Source organism: Trachymyrmex cornetzi, unplaced genomic scaffold (genome assembly GCF_001594075.2).
Source record: "Trachymyrmex cornetzi isolate Tcor2-1 unplaced genomic scaffold, Tcor1.1 scaffold346, whole genome shotgun sequence".
Taxonomy (NCBI): Eukaryota; Metazoa; Arthropoda; class Insecta; order Hymenoptera; family Formicidae; genus Trachymyrmex; species Trachymyrmex cornetzi.
This window is the reverse complement of record NW_017298173.1, coordinates 531,526-549,197: the sequence shown is the minus strand read 5'-3', so window position 1 is coordinate 549,197 and position 17,672 is coordinate 531,526. Positions and strand designations below refer to the sequence as shown.

Here is a 17,672-nt window from a genome sequence, read left to right as displayed (position 1 = left end):
CGAAGAGGAACTTCGATTGCATTAACGATCGCACGTAATGATCACGGCTGATCTCCTTGAGAGGCACCTTTTTTTTAAATATGTGCTTTTACAATGTTTTAAATTTATAATGTCAAATTATCCAGTTTAAATGATTTTTTGTTATTTCTATAAGTCGCCATTGCTCTTACTCAATATGTCGTTAATTTAACTTAAAGAATACAATCAAACGATTTAACTCAAGAAAATGTACTAAATTTGATTCAAAAATTTAATTTGTTATTTACCTACCTAAGTGTATACGTTAACATGAACTTTATTTACTATGAAACTAAATACCGAAATGTTTTCCATTTACATTTTGACACACATGAGATAAAAAGAAACAATGTTATTTAACTCAAAGGATTGGGTTACAGTGCTGTTTTGATATTTAATGGTGTAAATCGCGAGATAAGAACATAGAATGTTAGCCGCTTTCACGGCTGATATTTATTCATGCATCTTTTGAATATCTACGCGCCGCGTTATGTAATATGGCTAATTAAAACCCCAAACATATCGCGCAAACTTTCCCCTATATTTACCGAACAATCGTCCCGCGATCGAACAGATAGTGAACGTTCATCCCGTTCCCTTGCATTCAATTAATGTTCCTTGTCCAAAATCCATGTTCTCCAGAAGGTCTCTGCACGAGTTCAGTAATGTGTTCGCGCGATAGTGACCTACGAAAATTGAAAAAGTGACATGCTTTTTTAACGAAAGTTTTTTAGAGACAATTTTTGAAAAGATTCTTAAGATTTTTTAAATATTTATTATCTATTTTTAAATTTTTATCGATTAAGACTTAAAAATATTCGCATTTCGCAAAGTATTTCATACTTTATTTAATTTTTAGTGACAACGTCTTTTCAAGAACCTTATTACACATATAACGTTAATTATAAATAAAAAAATATAGAACTTATAATTTTTTTTAAAATAAATATAAAAATCGATTTTTATGGTAAATTTTTCTTAAAACATAAATTGGACGACAAAATAAATGCTGTATAGATATTGAACAGAATTCTTGTTTTTATATAATATAACATAAATATTATCTTACCGCAAAATTATTACGCTATAAATTACTGTACTTGCACGGAGTTGACGTTTCGTTATAATCCGCGGTGCGCTAAAATATTCAATGAGCAATTGTGAGACGTATTTTAGCATTTATTATGTCGAGCGTCCTCGACTTTCAAGAGAGAAGCTCACCTTCCCAGTTCTCTTCCCTTTGCGTTCTTCCCTTCCTAGTTCCGATTAACGGATTATTTTAAACCAACCCCCTAGGCTTTTCTTGCATTCTATTGCGACTCGTGAGTGCAAAATGTAAATGCGATCTCGAGAGAAAATTGTTCGGATATATCGATGACGTGACTTTGTGAATCACGCAGGTACATGGCGCTGCGCAGCAGCGAGCAGCTGGCATTCCTAGAGACACAAGAGAATTTATTGTCGTGCTACGTGCCCCTTACATTTCCCGTAAAAGAAGAAAACTAATGCCTATCGAGGCATAATTCACTGTTCCCCCGTCGGATCCTGTCTAATGTTACATCGGTGTACCTCGCCGGTAATGTCCACGATCAATAATCGCACGTAGGAAAATGTACGACCTTCCCCAAAGTTTCCTCAAAGAAGAGCGAAAGAGAGGAACTGCGACGTCGCTAACTTACTACTAATTAACGTAATTAATCTCAATTAATTCCATGATTCGATATTTTCATGTTTCGATTTGACGGAAGATCTTGATAATTTATAATTTATATTTTCATTGTATGTACAGGTATTGTCCCATTTCGTTTTTCTGTATCTTAACACTTTAACTGTCATGATAATAATCCGACGCGGCGTTGGACTTTTTATTAACACTTTGATAATTATTTGTAACCGACACCGTCACAATTTTTCAAAACGCTTACAAAAAATAAACGTTAACTATAATATAAAATTTGAAATAACATAAATAATTAAATAACAATGTAAAAATGGACTATTTCATATTCATAAGGGTGCAGTCTGAGATTTAACCATATTTATACATAATGAAATTAATTAATTACACAATACTGTTCCGGTAAAAAAGTTCATAATTAAATATAAATAAATATAATTGTGTATAAAATGTGTTCACCCACTGTGAAAAATAAAATATTAATATTAACTTAAAGACATTTAGTGGACTTTCTGAGACATGAAATGTTAATTTTAACATTTTTGCATGTCTTAGAAAGTCCATTAAACGTCTTTAAGTTAAAATTAACATTTTATTTTTTACAATGTATATATGTTTTCTTCCTCGTATAACTCTGTACATAAAAAATAATAAGAACAATTGGAAAGAAAAATAACTTTTGTATTATTTTTTTATACAAAAAATAAAAACGATCACATTATACAATATTCTATGTATAATTACATACATAATTTATTATATATAATTACATATGAGCAATTTTTTATCATTCCCACAAACCTTTCCTTTTTTATAAAGAAAAAAAACAATACAAAATTTATTCTTCTAATTATTTTTCAATTTTTCTTCTTATTATGTTTCCTGTATAAAAGAATGGAAATTATACAAGAGAAAAAATGTATGAGCATATTTTATATATAATTATGTATATTTATACTGGAGTATATAAACTTTTTTTACCGGGTTATCTATATGCTACCGATAATGAAAACTCTATTATAGCGAGACATACGAATCTGGGTAAGCGACGTATTAATCCCAAATACGTACTTCCAACGAGCGCGGAATTTCCCAGACAAATATAACCCCTTCTATCTCGTGTGGAGACATTAACATATCTGATCGGCGATATTTACTGACAATCTCAAACATCCCAATGGAATGGCATTGATTATTAATTAGATACGCATGTTAGGTGCATGCATAATTCCGCATCTTCCGGCACATGCATCGCTTTGTATCAGCCATATAATACACCATCATGTACTGTCGCGCATATTTATATTACATAATAATGTCGTAAAAGAAAAAAGACCCAATATTACTACGCGGCTCTGAGTTTAAAATAAAAAATATCTTTTTACTTTGTAAATATACACTATCGCGCGTGCGAGGGAATGTTCTCAGAATCGCGCGTAACCCATTTCGAGCGAGAAAGTTTGGTGTGCTGTTGTTCTCTCTCACAATTACGTTATACCAAGGACCGAAGCCGTCACGTCCTTTCCTTTATTTATTTATTTGTTTTTTTACGAAACCCCTCGATTACAATCGCCTCGATTAAACGCTTAACGCGAGCTCGTTATTCTCACAGCATACGGAAAGTTCAGCCGTGACGAGGTAAATGCGATATAGCACGGCGCTTCACATAATTATCGGTCGATAATGAGAGATTGTCAGGCCGTTTCCGATTGATTAGAGAGTGGACAATTCGACTGCGCGTGTCGTGCGTTTGTCAGTCGATTCACAGGCTAGGGATTGCAGGGGATATTGAGTTTGATTTTACACCAAATCGTGAGTAATTTAGACTTTGCAATTAGAAAAAAACTCGAGGTAAATAGCCATTTGACCAACTGATTGTTTAATGATGGCGTGATTTGTTGATTGAAAAACGCGCGTTAGCACTGACGATTAATATTACGTAACATTTGCGTGAGCGATGAAGCGATAAGATTGGAAAAAAAAGTGGAAAATAATGGAAGAAGAATTGAATTTTACCGTGTCCGTTCTACTGCTAGGAAAATGCCAAAGCGATGGGCGGCGTCTGATTAATAAATCCGATAGAAGATACGAGTTTAAGCTGTTCCCATATATGTGTCACAAACATGCGTTGTTTTATGAAGAGGGTACAGCTTTTTACAAAAATCCACAACATAAATCTATGCGACAGCGACACGGCGAAACAGTCTCTCGAGCACTCGCTCTCGATCTTTTAATCTGACGGTAACGGTACTCAAATACATACGAATGATTGAAAATATAGTAGACGCCACTAACAGAAACGTTATTTCTATTTACCAAACTTTCCAGATTTCTGCCTCGTGTCCAGAAGCATTACCAAACGGCAATTTCCTTGAACTGGCCATAAGAGAGTCTTACCTTGCCGTAAGAGAAAATAACGGAGGAACCCAGGCACGAAAGAAGCAACGAGAGAAGTTACGTAACAGTGTTACGCGTATATCGTTCCGTCTTCTTAAAACAACAATAAAAAAATTCGCATAAATTCGAAACCATAGGAATATACATATTCGTATAATACTTGAACGTGCCGACGAGTCTGTCGGAGAGAATACCACAACTGACCGCAAACTCACCGAGTCCGAGTTTCCGGCCGACTAATCGATGGAAAAGAAAAACGGATCCCCGTGCAGATCGTCATTAAAGAAATTACGACAATTGAGTAAGCATCCTCCAACGGGGGACCCGATGACATTTAGCGCAGTGTGACATGGTGATCTCAGGGAAGATGGTCTCTCCTCGATGCTATGTGGAGTGTGTTGTTTCTCAGCTCACCGGCGCGGCGGCAGCGACACTTACACACACACACGCATACACACGCGTAACGATGCTGTGTTAAATCGTGAATCCGTGTAAACCCCCCTGTCTGTCCCCCTATGCGGCCCCTCGGTGTGCCCCCATGTGCATTCTACGTACTATCGTAACGTAGTGGCTATCGGTGCATTGGACCGTCGGTGGTGTTGGTGATGCCTCCAGGGGTATATATACGACGAGCGCTGCGGGGCTTGATAAACACTTGCCCATCAGCGATTACTGCCGCAGCATGTACACGTCATTGGTAAGCGTTTAATTAAGAGAAAAGAAAGCTCAGGGATGGAGGGGAAAAAAAAGGGAGATTGGGAAGCAAGAATGCCGGAGGGCAACTTCCGCCATTCGCCGTGAGACAATTCGCGGGTAATCGTAGCCGGGTCGTGTGAATCTGACGTGCATTTCCGGTCTCTGCGGTGGGATTCCTGTGCGCGTATCGGGACATTCTGTGAGTTACGTTGTTGTAAGTGACACTTCTCGATTATATCCGGTATAGCGAGTCCGGAAACTCCGAGGACTCCGGGGACTCGGATGTCGGTGGGTAGAAACGTGGGGCGAGCCGGGATCGGAGGGTAAGTAGCGTGTCCCGGAGGATAGTTGGTGTAAGGATATCGATCGACACCGTCGGGATACACCCAAAATCTGCCGCGTTCGCGTGTAAAACAATGTACGGTATGTTTAGTAACGAATGCGTATAACGGATGATACAACATGTTTTAACTGCGAACTAAGATAGTTTTATCTTGGAAAATACTGAGTCATTTTATCTTACGAGAGACGTAATAAATGTCAGATAGCAATATTTGTTCTTTAATTATTTTCACATACTAGAACTATCTTTGTTTTAATTAGAACTACTAAAGTCAATACTAGAACTACTTTTTTATTAAAATTTGTAAAACTATTTCTATTTTGCCTAGAATTGCTAAAACCAATACTAGAACTACTTAGTAGGTTTAGTGTTGACTTTAGTAATTCTAGTTAAAACAGAAGTAGTTTTATAAATTAAAATAAAAAATTATAATACAAATCAGTCATTTTGACTTTAATAGTAGAACTTGTATTTTAATTAGTTCTACTATTAAACTAGTTCTATTATTGAACTAGAATTGGTTCCACTATCTTTAGCTATAAAAATAATTTTACTCTATCAAAGTAAAAAATAATTGATTTGCAATTTTTGTCAAATTTATAACGATTTATACATTTTCTAAGATTTTTCATGACTTTTGTTGCAATATGTAAATTATTAGATTGAACTTATTTTCCTTTTTTCGTCCATTTTTTAAAAATATGTTATATGTTATTAATAATAGTAGAAATAGATATACCTTTATCATCGATAAATCTAGTGTAAACAGCGTCAACTGAATGAATATTAATCACATAAAATCGAAGAGTTGCTAAGCATAACAACATTTCCATAAATCATAGTATATATCTGTTCATTTCCGTTTTCGACAAGCAGCGTATTCAGTATAATTTATTTAGTGCAACAATCTCTACATAATCAACATATTGAATTCAATTCAGTTTTACTGAATAATTTCGGATTAATATTGATGTTCTCAATAATAATCTATTATAGAATTTTTTGTACGTTGTAATTGAAGATAGTGTCTTATTTGTAGTGTCAAATAATTATTCAGAAAATTGCAGAGTTGTACAATAATAACACGAATCGTCAGCATTGTGAAGGTTATTCAAAGTGCAGCGTCTGACCTAATAACGCTGATACTACCGCGATCCCCGTCGTGTCTGACTCAAAACGGTATCACTACTGCGGAGTCCGTTTCCATTGGTTCAAAGCAAAGCTTTCTCTGTCGCAACATGACCGACCTAGTAATTTCAAATGTTGTTGTCAAAGTTAAATCAGTAGTATAATAAACAAAGGCAACAAAATTCAATAACTTTAATATTTCGATAATACGAATATTTTGCTATAATATGTTATACTGTATATTAATTTATATGATTATATTGCAGACATATCGTTCTTATAATTAGTTACTCTTAATTATTTCATTTTTACCACGTCGCGCAAATCGCGTCCTCGAAAATATCTAAGTAGCGATAGTTTATTAGCACGTACCGCATAAACACTTGTGCAACAACGTGAGTCTCAAGCAGGGAAGCTAACGAGAAGGCTAATGTTCATACGATGTTTACGTACAGACAAACATAACCGGTGGCGATTAACTAAGGCTGTTTAGTTCTCTGCACCGCTATCCGGCGTTGTTATCGAATACCGTAACTTCGATACTTTATCGTAGTGCATCGGTATTAAATTATTCGCCGCGGGTGTGTCTCATCACTTTAATCGAGATCCTACTTGATAAGTCAATCTACGGAATTAATTGTTATATCTTTAATCTCCAAGGATGGATATTACTTTTACTTTCATCTCAGCGTTTGTATTAGATCTTTTATCGGTAATCCCGACTTTGATGCAACGACCGATATCGTGGAATTTCGTAACATAATGTCACATTCAAGCGATTTCAATCAATCAATATTAGAATCGTGTATTCACAATTTGTATTTAGCTGTTAAAACGTGTGTGCCCTAAGCGGAGATGTGAAAGTTACGCTAAATATAGGAGGTCAACACGTGGATGGAACATGGTTTAGGGGAAAAAAGATTAATTAAGATAGTCGTGACAGTAAATCTGTCACCGCAGCATTTCCTAGTGATAAATTGATAGTGAGCGTTTTTAACGATTTAATAATGACTATTAAATAAATACTAATCTCATCAGTCTTCATAATTTTACAAAAGCAATTAATTTTGTTCAAGAGTACTGCAATACCATATTACACTGTCAGCAGGATAATTACATTACATTAATTAGACTTTAATATTTGAATTTACAATTAAATGCATACTTCTCTGTATTAAAAATTTAACATCAAACGTGACTCTCCAACTAAAATTCATTCCTACAATAAATGTGTCATAGCGAGCAGCTCGATCACCCATGAATTATTTTTCCCGCATTAAATACGCATTTATTTCCGCCCAATTAATACTTTTTAATTTACATAATTTAATTTTTACATCGAGATATTTTTTCAATTAACGATACAATGGACAATTTTTACTTCGATATTTTTTTTACATTTATGACCTGTTGATGAGTTTCACACTTATTCTTTAACAATTAAATGTTTTCCACTAATGATAATAATATCTATTTAAGCTTTTTATTTTTATTCTATAATAAATTTCTCTAAGTTTGAACTTTTGAATAATGTAATTGGAAGGAACTTACTTCTATGGGATTATAAACGTAGGATAAGACAATCGATTTCCGTCATTTAATTTACTCTGAAGATAGTTCACGCGAATTCGAAACGTCCGTTTACGAGAAATGTATTTTAAGGATTATAGCACAAAAAGAAACTTAGGGTAGGTTATTCTACCTTTCGATAAACTTTAACTCACTCTCTTATATCTTCTTACCCTTTTATTTTTACCCTTTTCTCTTACTCTTTTACTTTTTTATTTATCCATTACATAAATTATCACGTAGTTTATCCAAAGATGGAACAACCGATCCTTAATCAATAAAACGTGAGCAGTAAGCGAATTGACCAATCACAGTAGAGGCAATCACTAATCCACCACGTAGATCAATCACCATAAGGTAATAATGTAAGCAAATCCATGTTGATTTCCTCACTGCGTAAGTTTTTCTGTATCGTGGCGCTTAGGGTGTGTTCGAGGAACCGCTATTATAGCTATTTGTGTCCTATTATAGCTATATTCTATTCTTGTTTTACGTCTAATGAACGATGAAGATAGATTGACACAAATAGCGCTCTTCCCAAACGTAACCTAATTGCAAAATAAAATTATATTGTAAAAATGTTCGTATCAATAACTGACTTTCATAGTTTTATTTCTATATTATTGATTATTTATTAATACTTTTCCATTTTATCAGGTAATCTTGATCGCATTGGCAGCCTGCATCGCGGCAGCGCCTCCCGGCGAACCGATACCGATCGTCAGCCAAAATCAGGAAGGCCCTAACCCGGATGGATCGTACAAGTGGAGTTACGAATCCGGTAACGGTATCAAAGCCAATGAGGAAGGTCACCTGGAAGAAGTCGGCACCGATAACGAGGCGATGAAGGCAGAGGGCGGCTTTAGCTACTCCAGCGACGACGGCCAGGCGATCTCTTTGACGTACGTGGCTGACAAGAACGGTTTCCAACCGGTGGGTGCTCATCTACCCACCACGCCGGAAATCCCGCCGCTAATACTGAAGGCTCTCGAGTGGAACGCGGCTCATCCGTCCAAGGAAGATGAGAACCAGGTGTAAATCAGCAACCGGCGCCGCCGTCCAGCATGTGATCTCACGACCTCCATAAGTAATTATTCCGCCACGAGAATGGAAGACGATCCACGATACATGAACCTACGGTGACGCCGGACGACGAGTGTTGCCGCCGCCCCACATTGTCGTCCTCGCCCTCGAAATGAACACGGACTACTCTGGTTCAAATTGTTGTAAATATTTATTGTACACGATATTATATACACATGCGTATTTTAAATATATTATATTATATATTGTATTAATATATATTCAAAGAGACATATGTACCACGATTTTGTAACTGACATGTAGTTATGTCATGGTGCATTAAGAATAAACGTTGCATCTTAGGAGAAACGTTGCTATTAATAAGCCTGATACCCACGGCGAAACACACGAAAATGTACGCGAAATTCTGCTCCAGATTCGTGAGCATTACAGGAAGGATGCGGGACAAATTTGCGGTTGGTGGTGGAGCGTATTTATTCATCTTTCTCTCTCTCTCTCTCTCTCTCTCTCTCTCTCTCTCTCTCCATCTCCGTTTTGCGAATCAAGAATTAATTCATTTCCCTAACATACGCGTAACAAAATTAATCCTTGATTGGATTAATCCTTGATTGGATTAATCCTTGATCGAAGATGCCCTTCAAAGTGCTCGCATCTGCCATCGAATCGGTTGTTTCCGGAATGTACGATCCATCGCGCGATTAAAGATGAACTTAAAGTAAATCCTGTATTCGAGCATCATGGATATAACAGACGCCAGCCGTCGCAATTACGTCGGACTGATTTACGATAGAAAGTCGCGCGACTATTACTGTAAGATATTACATCGCTGTAAACACAGCTGCCGCGCGCGTCTTTATTACAGCAGACCTTGCTCGCCATCATTAATCAATCACGTAGAGTGGACAAAGACATGTACCTTATGTAACGCGCGTCATATGGGAACCGTCGGTAACTTTGATTACGTTTGGTGCAACGAGAGTCTAGACGTCTCGATGAGCCTTGTTTACTTAACCACTCGCGCGTTATAAAGATCCGCGTATTCATGGCACCGGGTAACAATCTAATTAAATTTAATCCTTATATAAACCTGCGACGATCAAGCTCGGATAAAATAACTGTTGCAACAGGGTCAGATAAATCTCAATTTATAAATGCATACAGCGTTATAATTTATCTTGACGATTTCGTGACAGCAATCTATACTGTATTTTTCAATACCTCTTTATAATGATACGCGCTCGGATAAATCTTGCGATCTCTCTGTGGTAATCGGGGGGTTAATAAAAATGTCCCTTTCCCGATGATCTGGACGGGCCGTCATTTCACGCCGATGACATGACAAACATAAATTAGCTCTGACACATTCTCCTCTTGACTCTTTTCATCTTGTACGATTTACGCTATTACTGACACTCAAACCTTCAGGCACACAAAGAGATCTGTTATTTAAAAAGGAACAATGTACAGAGCAATCGAATCTCCAAAGGCTGTCACTTCATGTCGCGTCCAAGACATGGGAGATACGAATCAGTGCTAACGCGTTTCTTTTCTCGATCACTTTCATCTCTCCTAATGATCAAACAGCGATATACGTCGTGCTTCCCTGATATTGAGAATTAATACGTCATGCTGATATCGTGGATAATCTTCGTGCGATGTCGTTTTCGCGAGCTAGTCATCTATCCGGGGACTTTCGAATAGGTCGACCTAGAGGTCCGATTCGACAAATTGACGTTGACATCCGACAGCTTCGCGAGGGTGGAGAAACCGGAACTAATTATACCTCGCGGCGTTCTCGTTGAACTTTCACCGCAGGCACCGCGATATTCGTCATATATTGCCGTTTAGCAGGACGTGAGTCGTGTTCTAAATTTGTTATAGCATCACGTAACAGCAACTTATATAAATCTTCCCGGCGCAAGCTCGCGCGAGGTTAAATCTTTCAAAGTTTATTCCCGTAGAGAGAGGGAAGAAGAAAACAAATTGTATACAAGCTTCAAATTATTTTTCCCAAAAGTGTAGTTCCTTTTGACTAAGAATTAGTTGCTAAAAGTTTTATATCACTCGATATTTGATAAAAAGCCATAATTCTTATTCGCAAATCTTCGAGCTCAGGTAACAATATCGCCCTTTTACTTCAAAAAATAACTTAAAAAATTGAATTTTTCAGGAAAAGAGAAAACTGTTTCCAATCTTTTTAAGTTGTGATTATTTTGATTATCCTACAAAATTATTAAAAAATGTGGAATGACATAACTCGAAATATCACTAATAATTTGTATTTATCTTGATCAGTTAAAATGACTAAATTTAAAATCAAATAATTTCTTCTTCAAATTTTGATTACTAAAACTATCTCAACTCTAAATGTTCTTTATAGAAAACTGTTTTTTTTCTAAACGGCACAACTCAAAATATATCATTCTTATAGAAGATACGTATTTTATGATCTCTTTATGAAAGCCTTAAGAACGGCACAAGTTATTATAATTTAGATTGGTTGTGAAATTAAATTAGTTTACTTTTAATGATTCATAAAGTACTTTTTATTTATTTTATTTATGATAATAAATATTACGAAAATCAAATTTTTTGTGTCACTTTTGAAGTAAAAGAACAATATATCGTATAATCAAAAAGATCTCGCAAAGAGATGGATCTTACACAAATGTTCTTAAGTTAAAATTGTTTTACGTTTAAATTGCTTGAAGAAAATTATTTAATTGTTGACTTACTATTCTGTCAGCACAACAGCATCCTTCTTACAGCACGAAGCTTTATTATCCGCGGTTAGAGAAAGTGTGCCAAAACGTGTCTCTTCCGGTATATATGTCACGTAGTATACTTATATAGCATGAAACGTAACTGCTGGCGCGCTACCAGTAGCTACCTTTATAATTCATAAATATTATAACAATTTCGCATTTGTCAAAATATTAATTTGAATTCGCATTAGGATGCATATATCGGCGATACATCGGCGTGATATCGCCGGCGACTCATAATGTTTATTAATGGTACCATAAATTCGATTATCCGGCCTCGATTAATTCCATCTATCGCAGTCTTATTTGCACTCACGATTCAACAAATACCGATTATGATCGTGCCGTCGAATCGAAATTGCTGCCGCAATCAAGAAACATGATTCGCGGAATTTATAACTGAATTATGAAGCGACCGCTTGGTATTAATTATCAAATTAAACGTGGTGGCGCACGGGCGGAACATATATATACATATATACGCGCGCCTCTGTAAACAATTTAACATTATAATTGGTGTACGTGAATATTTCCGCAGAATGAGCAATCCGTGTTTGTTTACGCGTGTGTTCACTTTGACAACTATAATCATTTTAACTGCAAAAAAAAAAAAGCAGAGGACAAAATAGAGAGAAAAGAGAACAGAAAAAGAGAAAGGTTGGAAAAGGAGAGTAATTGATCTACTAATATTTGCATATTTAATTTGGGCGAGTAACAGTGCGGAACGCCAATTAATGCATAAATGTTGTGTGATAACATATATGCATAATACAGTACAAACTGTTTATATTGTATGCGTGTTTATTTGTATTTATTAAATAATTTTCTATTAAACTAGAGATATTTCTCTTAGCATTTTCCGAATTTCTTCTTAAATTAATTATTAATTTAATTCGCTTTTATATAACAATATCAAATTATTGCAAATGTATATAAAAACTAATTAGATTATTAAGAACGTATAAGAACTTAACGAAAGTGAAAACAAATAAGAAAACCGATTCACAATTCGCATTTTACCATTAACGTAATTGCCCTGTTGCTCGAACTGTCTCGCCGGATTATCTCAGATTTCAAGAAAACGGTGTAGTCGGCAGCAAGAACTCTCGCTATCATTCGCTTATGTAACAATTTATCTTCCTCCTTCGCCGCAATGACCATTTTTGACCTCGATTTTTCTATTACCGCTTAGCCGTCTGTCCACATTTAATTTAAGTGAATTTGCTAGTCTTACGTCAAGTAGCCACTCTCGAAATATTTTTGCCAATTCCTTAACAAAGTAGGCGAAGAAAGCGGCCGTATATCCCGAAAGAACAAATATTTGCTTTCCTCTTCCTCCAATGTTTAAAAAAGTGTCGCCGTTGTTGAGAGGCAGTAATTTATTTTTAATTTGAAAGATCTTTTCACTGACAATGAGTTAAAAATAAATACCCGATTATAGAATTAGAATTTCTTCATGAATTGTAATAGTTATTTTTGAAGTCATTGAATAAATTTGCATTCGTGAACTTGTATATTTATATATTGCTAGATATAAGTAAATATATTGAGGGTTTTATTAACCTATTACAATTTTCTACTCTTAAACAAATAACTCTCTCTGCATATCTGTCTGTGGTTAATCAGATTGATGGAATCGTTTAAATTATATCTATTCGGGATAATTGTGATACTGAAGTAAACATGACACCATGATATATTCCAATATGATTGATAGCGTTTATGTCTTAATAATCTCGTAATATATATTAGAGCTATTATCAATTTTAATGATTTTATAACTAAATCTATCTTCCTAAACAATCTGTCAATATCGCATTTGTCCAAATACAATGCGATATCACAATTACAGCACAATTGATCGCACGTTACGGGGAGTACACTTAAACAATACATTTAAAACAATGTAATTTTATTACGACAAGAGTGGTTGATGAGAAATCGGGAATTAAATCACATTTTCCTTCAGCATATGACATTTTTATACAAACTTGCCTTTTTACATTCAATGTCAAGCTAAACATATGCTAGTGAAGTACGAATCTTCAACATGTCTGTAGCAAGAACTGCATCAATTACACTTTGTTTTTCTCTCCCTGGTAGGGGTGAGCGGCTATCCAGTCAAGGGCTCGCTGGATGGCAGGCGGAATTGCCGGCGGTGGTGGCGGGGTCGGTAGATGCGCCCCTTGGAAAACGGCGCCATTCTCGTCTGCCTGCCAGCCGAGATTAATTTTCTGCCCGTCGGGCGCGGTCCATGACGCTTTGCCGTGTACCTCCTCAGCCTCCTTGTCTTTCTGGCCAGAATTCTTCTGGACGCCCTGCTCCTCGAAGGTAATCCCGTTGGCGCTCTCCCATTTCAGAAAGTAACTACCGTCCGGGCTGATGTCCTGTTCCTGCTTGACTATGGCTATCGGCTCATTTGCTGCCGATATTACCGCCGCCAGGCTCAGCAAGATAATTAAATGCGGATTCATCCTGGATAGGATCGAAAATTGGTTAGAAATTCATCTAACGCCTGATAACTAACCGTGCATCTGCTTTTGTTTGCGATTTATAAATTTGTATTAAAATTCCTACTACAAAGTTTGATCTACAATTGCTTTTCAAACAACAAAATTTATAAAGTAATAAAAAGAATTTATTTAAATGAAATACTAGAAATGAAGCACGAGAATTATAAATTTTCCCTTTGTGACCTACCGGAATTTACGAGTTTCATTTATCCAGTATTTATCTAGTATATCGAATTTTCGTGTAAAAGCTGTTGGCAAGTGTAATTCGAAATGGTAAATGAGAAGTCCGTATCAAATAATTTTGAATTTTTGCTGAAGCTTATTGGATTATATAAAAGAACGACGGTTAATATAGCGCCGTTTGAGATTTGACTGACAAGCGATTCTGCGAGACTCTTACCTCAACTGCTTCGTTTTCCAGATATTGCGTGCACGGTACTACTGACGAGCGTTTATCCGCCGCGTCCTCCTTTTATAGATAGCAATGCCCTGTGCTATCGGCGTATTATTTCAAATGCCACGATGATACCGGTTCGAACCTTTATTATAGACCGATGCATACCGCAAAAGAAACTCTTTTATACCCGTAAGCTTTCATTTATGTCGCGATAGTCGAAATTAGAAGTTCTGCGCTTCTGTCGCTACGTTTTCATTTCACTTTTAATTTATCTCGTTATCATTAATTTATCACTAACTACGTTTTAAATGTAACGATTATTTTTTGGGATCAGCAAAAAAGACATTGCAAAATGCCACGTGAACGGAATATTACGTGTAATATTGTAGTGTAAATTTTTCAAAATTTCTCATTAAATTTTATAATTTTTGAATAAGTTAAAAAAAGTTAAACATACCGCAGTTGTTTGAGAAAAATACAAAGATACATAAATAGATACAGAGTTCAAGTACGTTGCAAATGCACGTAGTGTTTTAACCTTTGAAACGTACGTTGTATACCCACTCGTTTTTCCTCGGGATTCCTTTCGCGATCGATGTGCATTGCACTCGGATGATTTTTTATCGTTAACGCCCGACAGCTGCGACGTACGATGGGTCGTTAGCTCGTTTATCCCTATAGTTCTTTTGTTGCAATTTTCGTGCACATCTAGCTTTCTTGCGGTCATTTATATCCTTTTGATAACCGCGTCTTTTATTAAGCGTTAAGTGATATATGCCTCTTAAAAATTGATTTGCATTCATTGAGATATGTTTTTCACATATTTATTTTATTATACAAAATTATTAAGAATGTTTTATACATATTTTCAAAATGATAACAAAATTACGTAAAAATTACAGAATATTCTAAATCACGTTTAAGAATAATATGACAAATTTGGTGACGGTTTGCTATCTGAATCATAAGTTATTTTAATAAATAGTAGTATTTTTTAAATCTGTGCCCTAATAAAAATATATGGAAATGTATTATAAAGTAAATAATAAAAATCTTAATTTTTTAATGTAAGTATATTATGTATTTAAGATTACTTACGTAGAGTTACATTGCGATGCATGAATTAGTTGTCCAATAAATAAACAAAATATTTATTTGTTTTTTATATCTTTGTAACTAATCAGTGAATCGAAATCAAACTTTGCATAAATTATTGTGAATATTTAAAGTACTTATAAAAGAAAAATGTAAATTTTTTATAGTTTTTTTAAATTTTAATTTTTAACAATAATAAGAATAATAACAAATAAAATAAATAAACTACAAAAATGTATTATTAAACAAAAATATAATCTTATTCACACAACTTTCATATCTATATAGTTTATTTGAAGTATAAATATTAAACATACTTCCAAATTTAATTTTCTTTGCAGGGACTAATTTTGTAGGTCTAATACATATTTAACCATTGTTTTTTGAAAATATTACAGCATTGACTTTAAAATCAGCTTGTATTTTCCTTTTGATTTTCCGTTTCCCCTTTCTAAAAGTGCACATATAATCAAAAAAAGATGCAGATATATTAAAGCTTAATTAATTTTAAAGTTAATGTTCATATGGAATAGCAATTTTTTCGAAAAAGATGTTAATATTAAATAGTTATTGAAATAGCAAAATATTTAGAAAATTACTTTAAAGTTACTCATTAATTCTCAATTTTAATCGCTAATCGATTCTAGTTCTAATGAAAGATATCGAAAATATCATTAATCGTTCACACACACACATTCTTTGAAATAAATTTATCCTATAAAAAGATTATTCTCCGCAACAATAAAAACGATTTGCAACGTTAAGCATTTAAACGTAATTGTAATATTTGAAGTCTATATGATTTTTGTATAAATGTTTTAATTATGTAAATGTACGTCGCACACATTTGAATTACGATGAAAAACACACAAGCTTGACGAAAGCGAGATAATCGAAAGCTATTTATTATCGAAATGGTATAGGTAAATGCAATGTGTTATTACACAGAAAGAATTATGTCACGTTTACTGGACATTTCATTTTAGTGGTTTTCTTCGATCGCTTGCGTAACGCAGTTTCATTACTCACTATTGAATTACCTTGTCAGTTGCCATAAATGTACCTGATACCCGTAACAGGATACGCATCATAGCGATATGTATTTCGTAGAAGGGTCGTTAAAAACCGAAGCCGGAGCTTTCCCGCGACACTCTTTGCGATATAATAGTACCTCGATTCAAGTTATTGACTTTTTTTTATTTAACGCTCATTGTTGAAGTGAGGCTCGCTGGCAGGTATGCCAGGCTCACTTGTGCCCGACGATGTAACATTTACTCCGGAGGATGGGCAGATTGAAAATCTGCACGAGGCAAAATTGCATAATAACGGCGCGAAGACGTACTTGCAGTTTTTAACCTTTCTGTGGCGAGAGCGAGCGGCATGAAGAGGAAACATTTTTATGGCGCGCGCGCGCACTCTGGCTATTATTTAGCATTCGCTTATACTTATGTCGTTTTATGGCCAATATGAAGCATATCGTTTGTAAAACGCGGGAACTTCTTCTCCTCGTAAAATTATCCGTGCGCACGCAATTCTAGAAGCCCGATATCTAAATAACAGACTGGAGAATGAACGTTCTTATTGGAGAACGCACGTTGGAGAACGCACGTTCTCGTAAAAAATAAAGAGCCAGAAAACAATTTGCGCGATCGAAAGTGGCTCAAGAACTATTCCAAAGAACGCTTGCGCCATTTCCTCTCTCGGAGTTTCTTTACGATATTACTATACGATAAGAGAAAGAAAATAAATCCATAGAAAAGTTTTATTACAAGATAGTAAGAAAGATATAGGTTCAGAGAGTAATATAAAATTCAAATGTTATCGCAGTCTGCTAATAAATATGAAAAGTAATATGTAATATTTAAAGAAATGTGAATTGATTTCAATTTATATAACAAAATTAATTATTATATTATTATTTCCTTTCCTAGCTTTCTCTTATATTATTAATTTTTTCAGAGGAAAAGGGATAGCGGTGGATAACAAAGATGGAAAACAAGCAAAGGAAGCAATTATAGTTAAAATAAGA

At 35.0% G+C, this 17,672-nt stretch overlaps 2 protein-coding genes across 3 annotated transcripts; one reads left to right on the top strand and one right to left on the bottom strand.

Annotated features, from left to right (window-relative positions):
- Positions 1-4,748: 4,748 nt before the first annotated feature.
- Positions 4,749-9,221, top strand: LOC108763212 (endocuticle structural glycoprotein SgAbd-4). Its single transcript, XM_018510642.1, has 2 exons — positions 4,749-4,790; positions 8,487-9,221. The coding sequence occupies exons 1-2, from the start codon at positions 4,776-4,778 to the stop codon at positions 8,865-8,867; spliced, it is 396 nt and encodes a 131-aa protein (XP_018366144.1). The 5' UTR covers positions 4,749-4,775; the 3' UTR covers positions 8,868-9,221.
- A 3,948-nt stretch (positions 9,222-13,169) lies between these two features.
- Positions 13,170-14,587, bottom strand: LOC108763226 (endocuticle structural glycoprotein SgAbd-8). Of its 2 annotated transcripts, none has more exons than XM_018510671.1 (2): positions 14,552-14,587; positions 13,170-14,113 (listed from the first exon to the last, which is right to left on the bottom strand). In XM_018510671.1, exon 2 carries the CDS (start codon positions 14,110-14,112, stop codon positions 13,714-13,716), a length of 399 nt encoding a protein of 132 aa, XP_018366173.1. In that variant the 5' UTR covers position 14,113; positions 14,552-14,587; the 3' UTR covers positions 13,170-13,713. The 2 variants fall into 2 exon arrangements, with proteins under 2 accessions (XP_018366173.1, XP_018366174.1); XM_018510672.1 differs by having other exon boundaries at positions 13,170-14,118; positions 14,547-14,586.
- Positions 14,588-17,672: the final 3,085 nt, after the last annotated feature.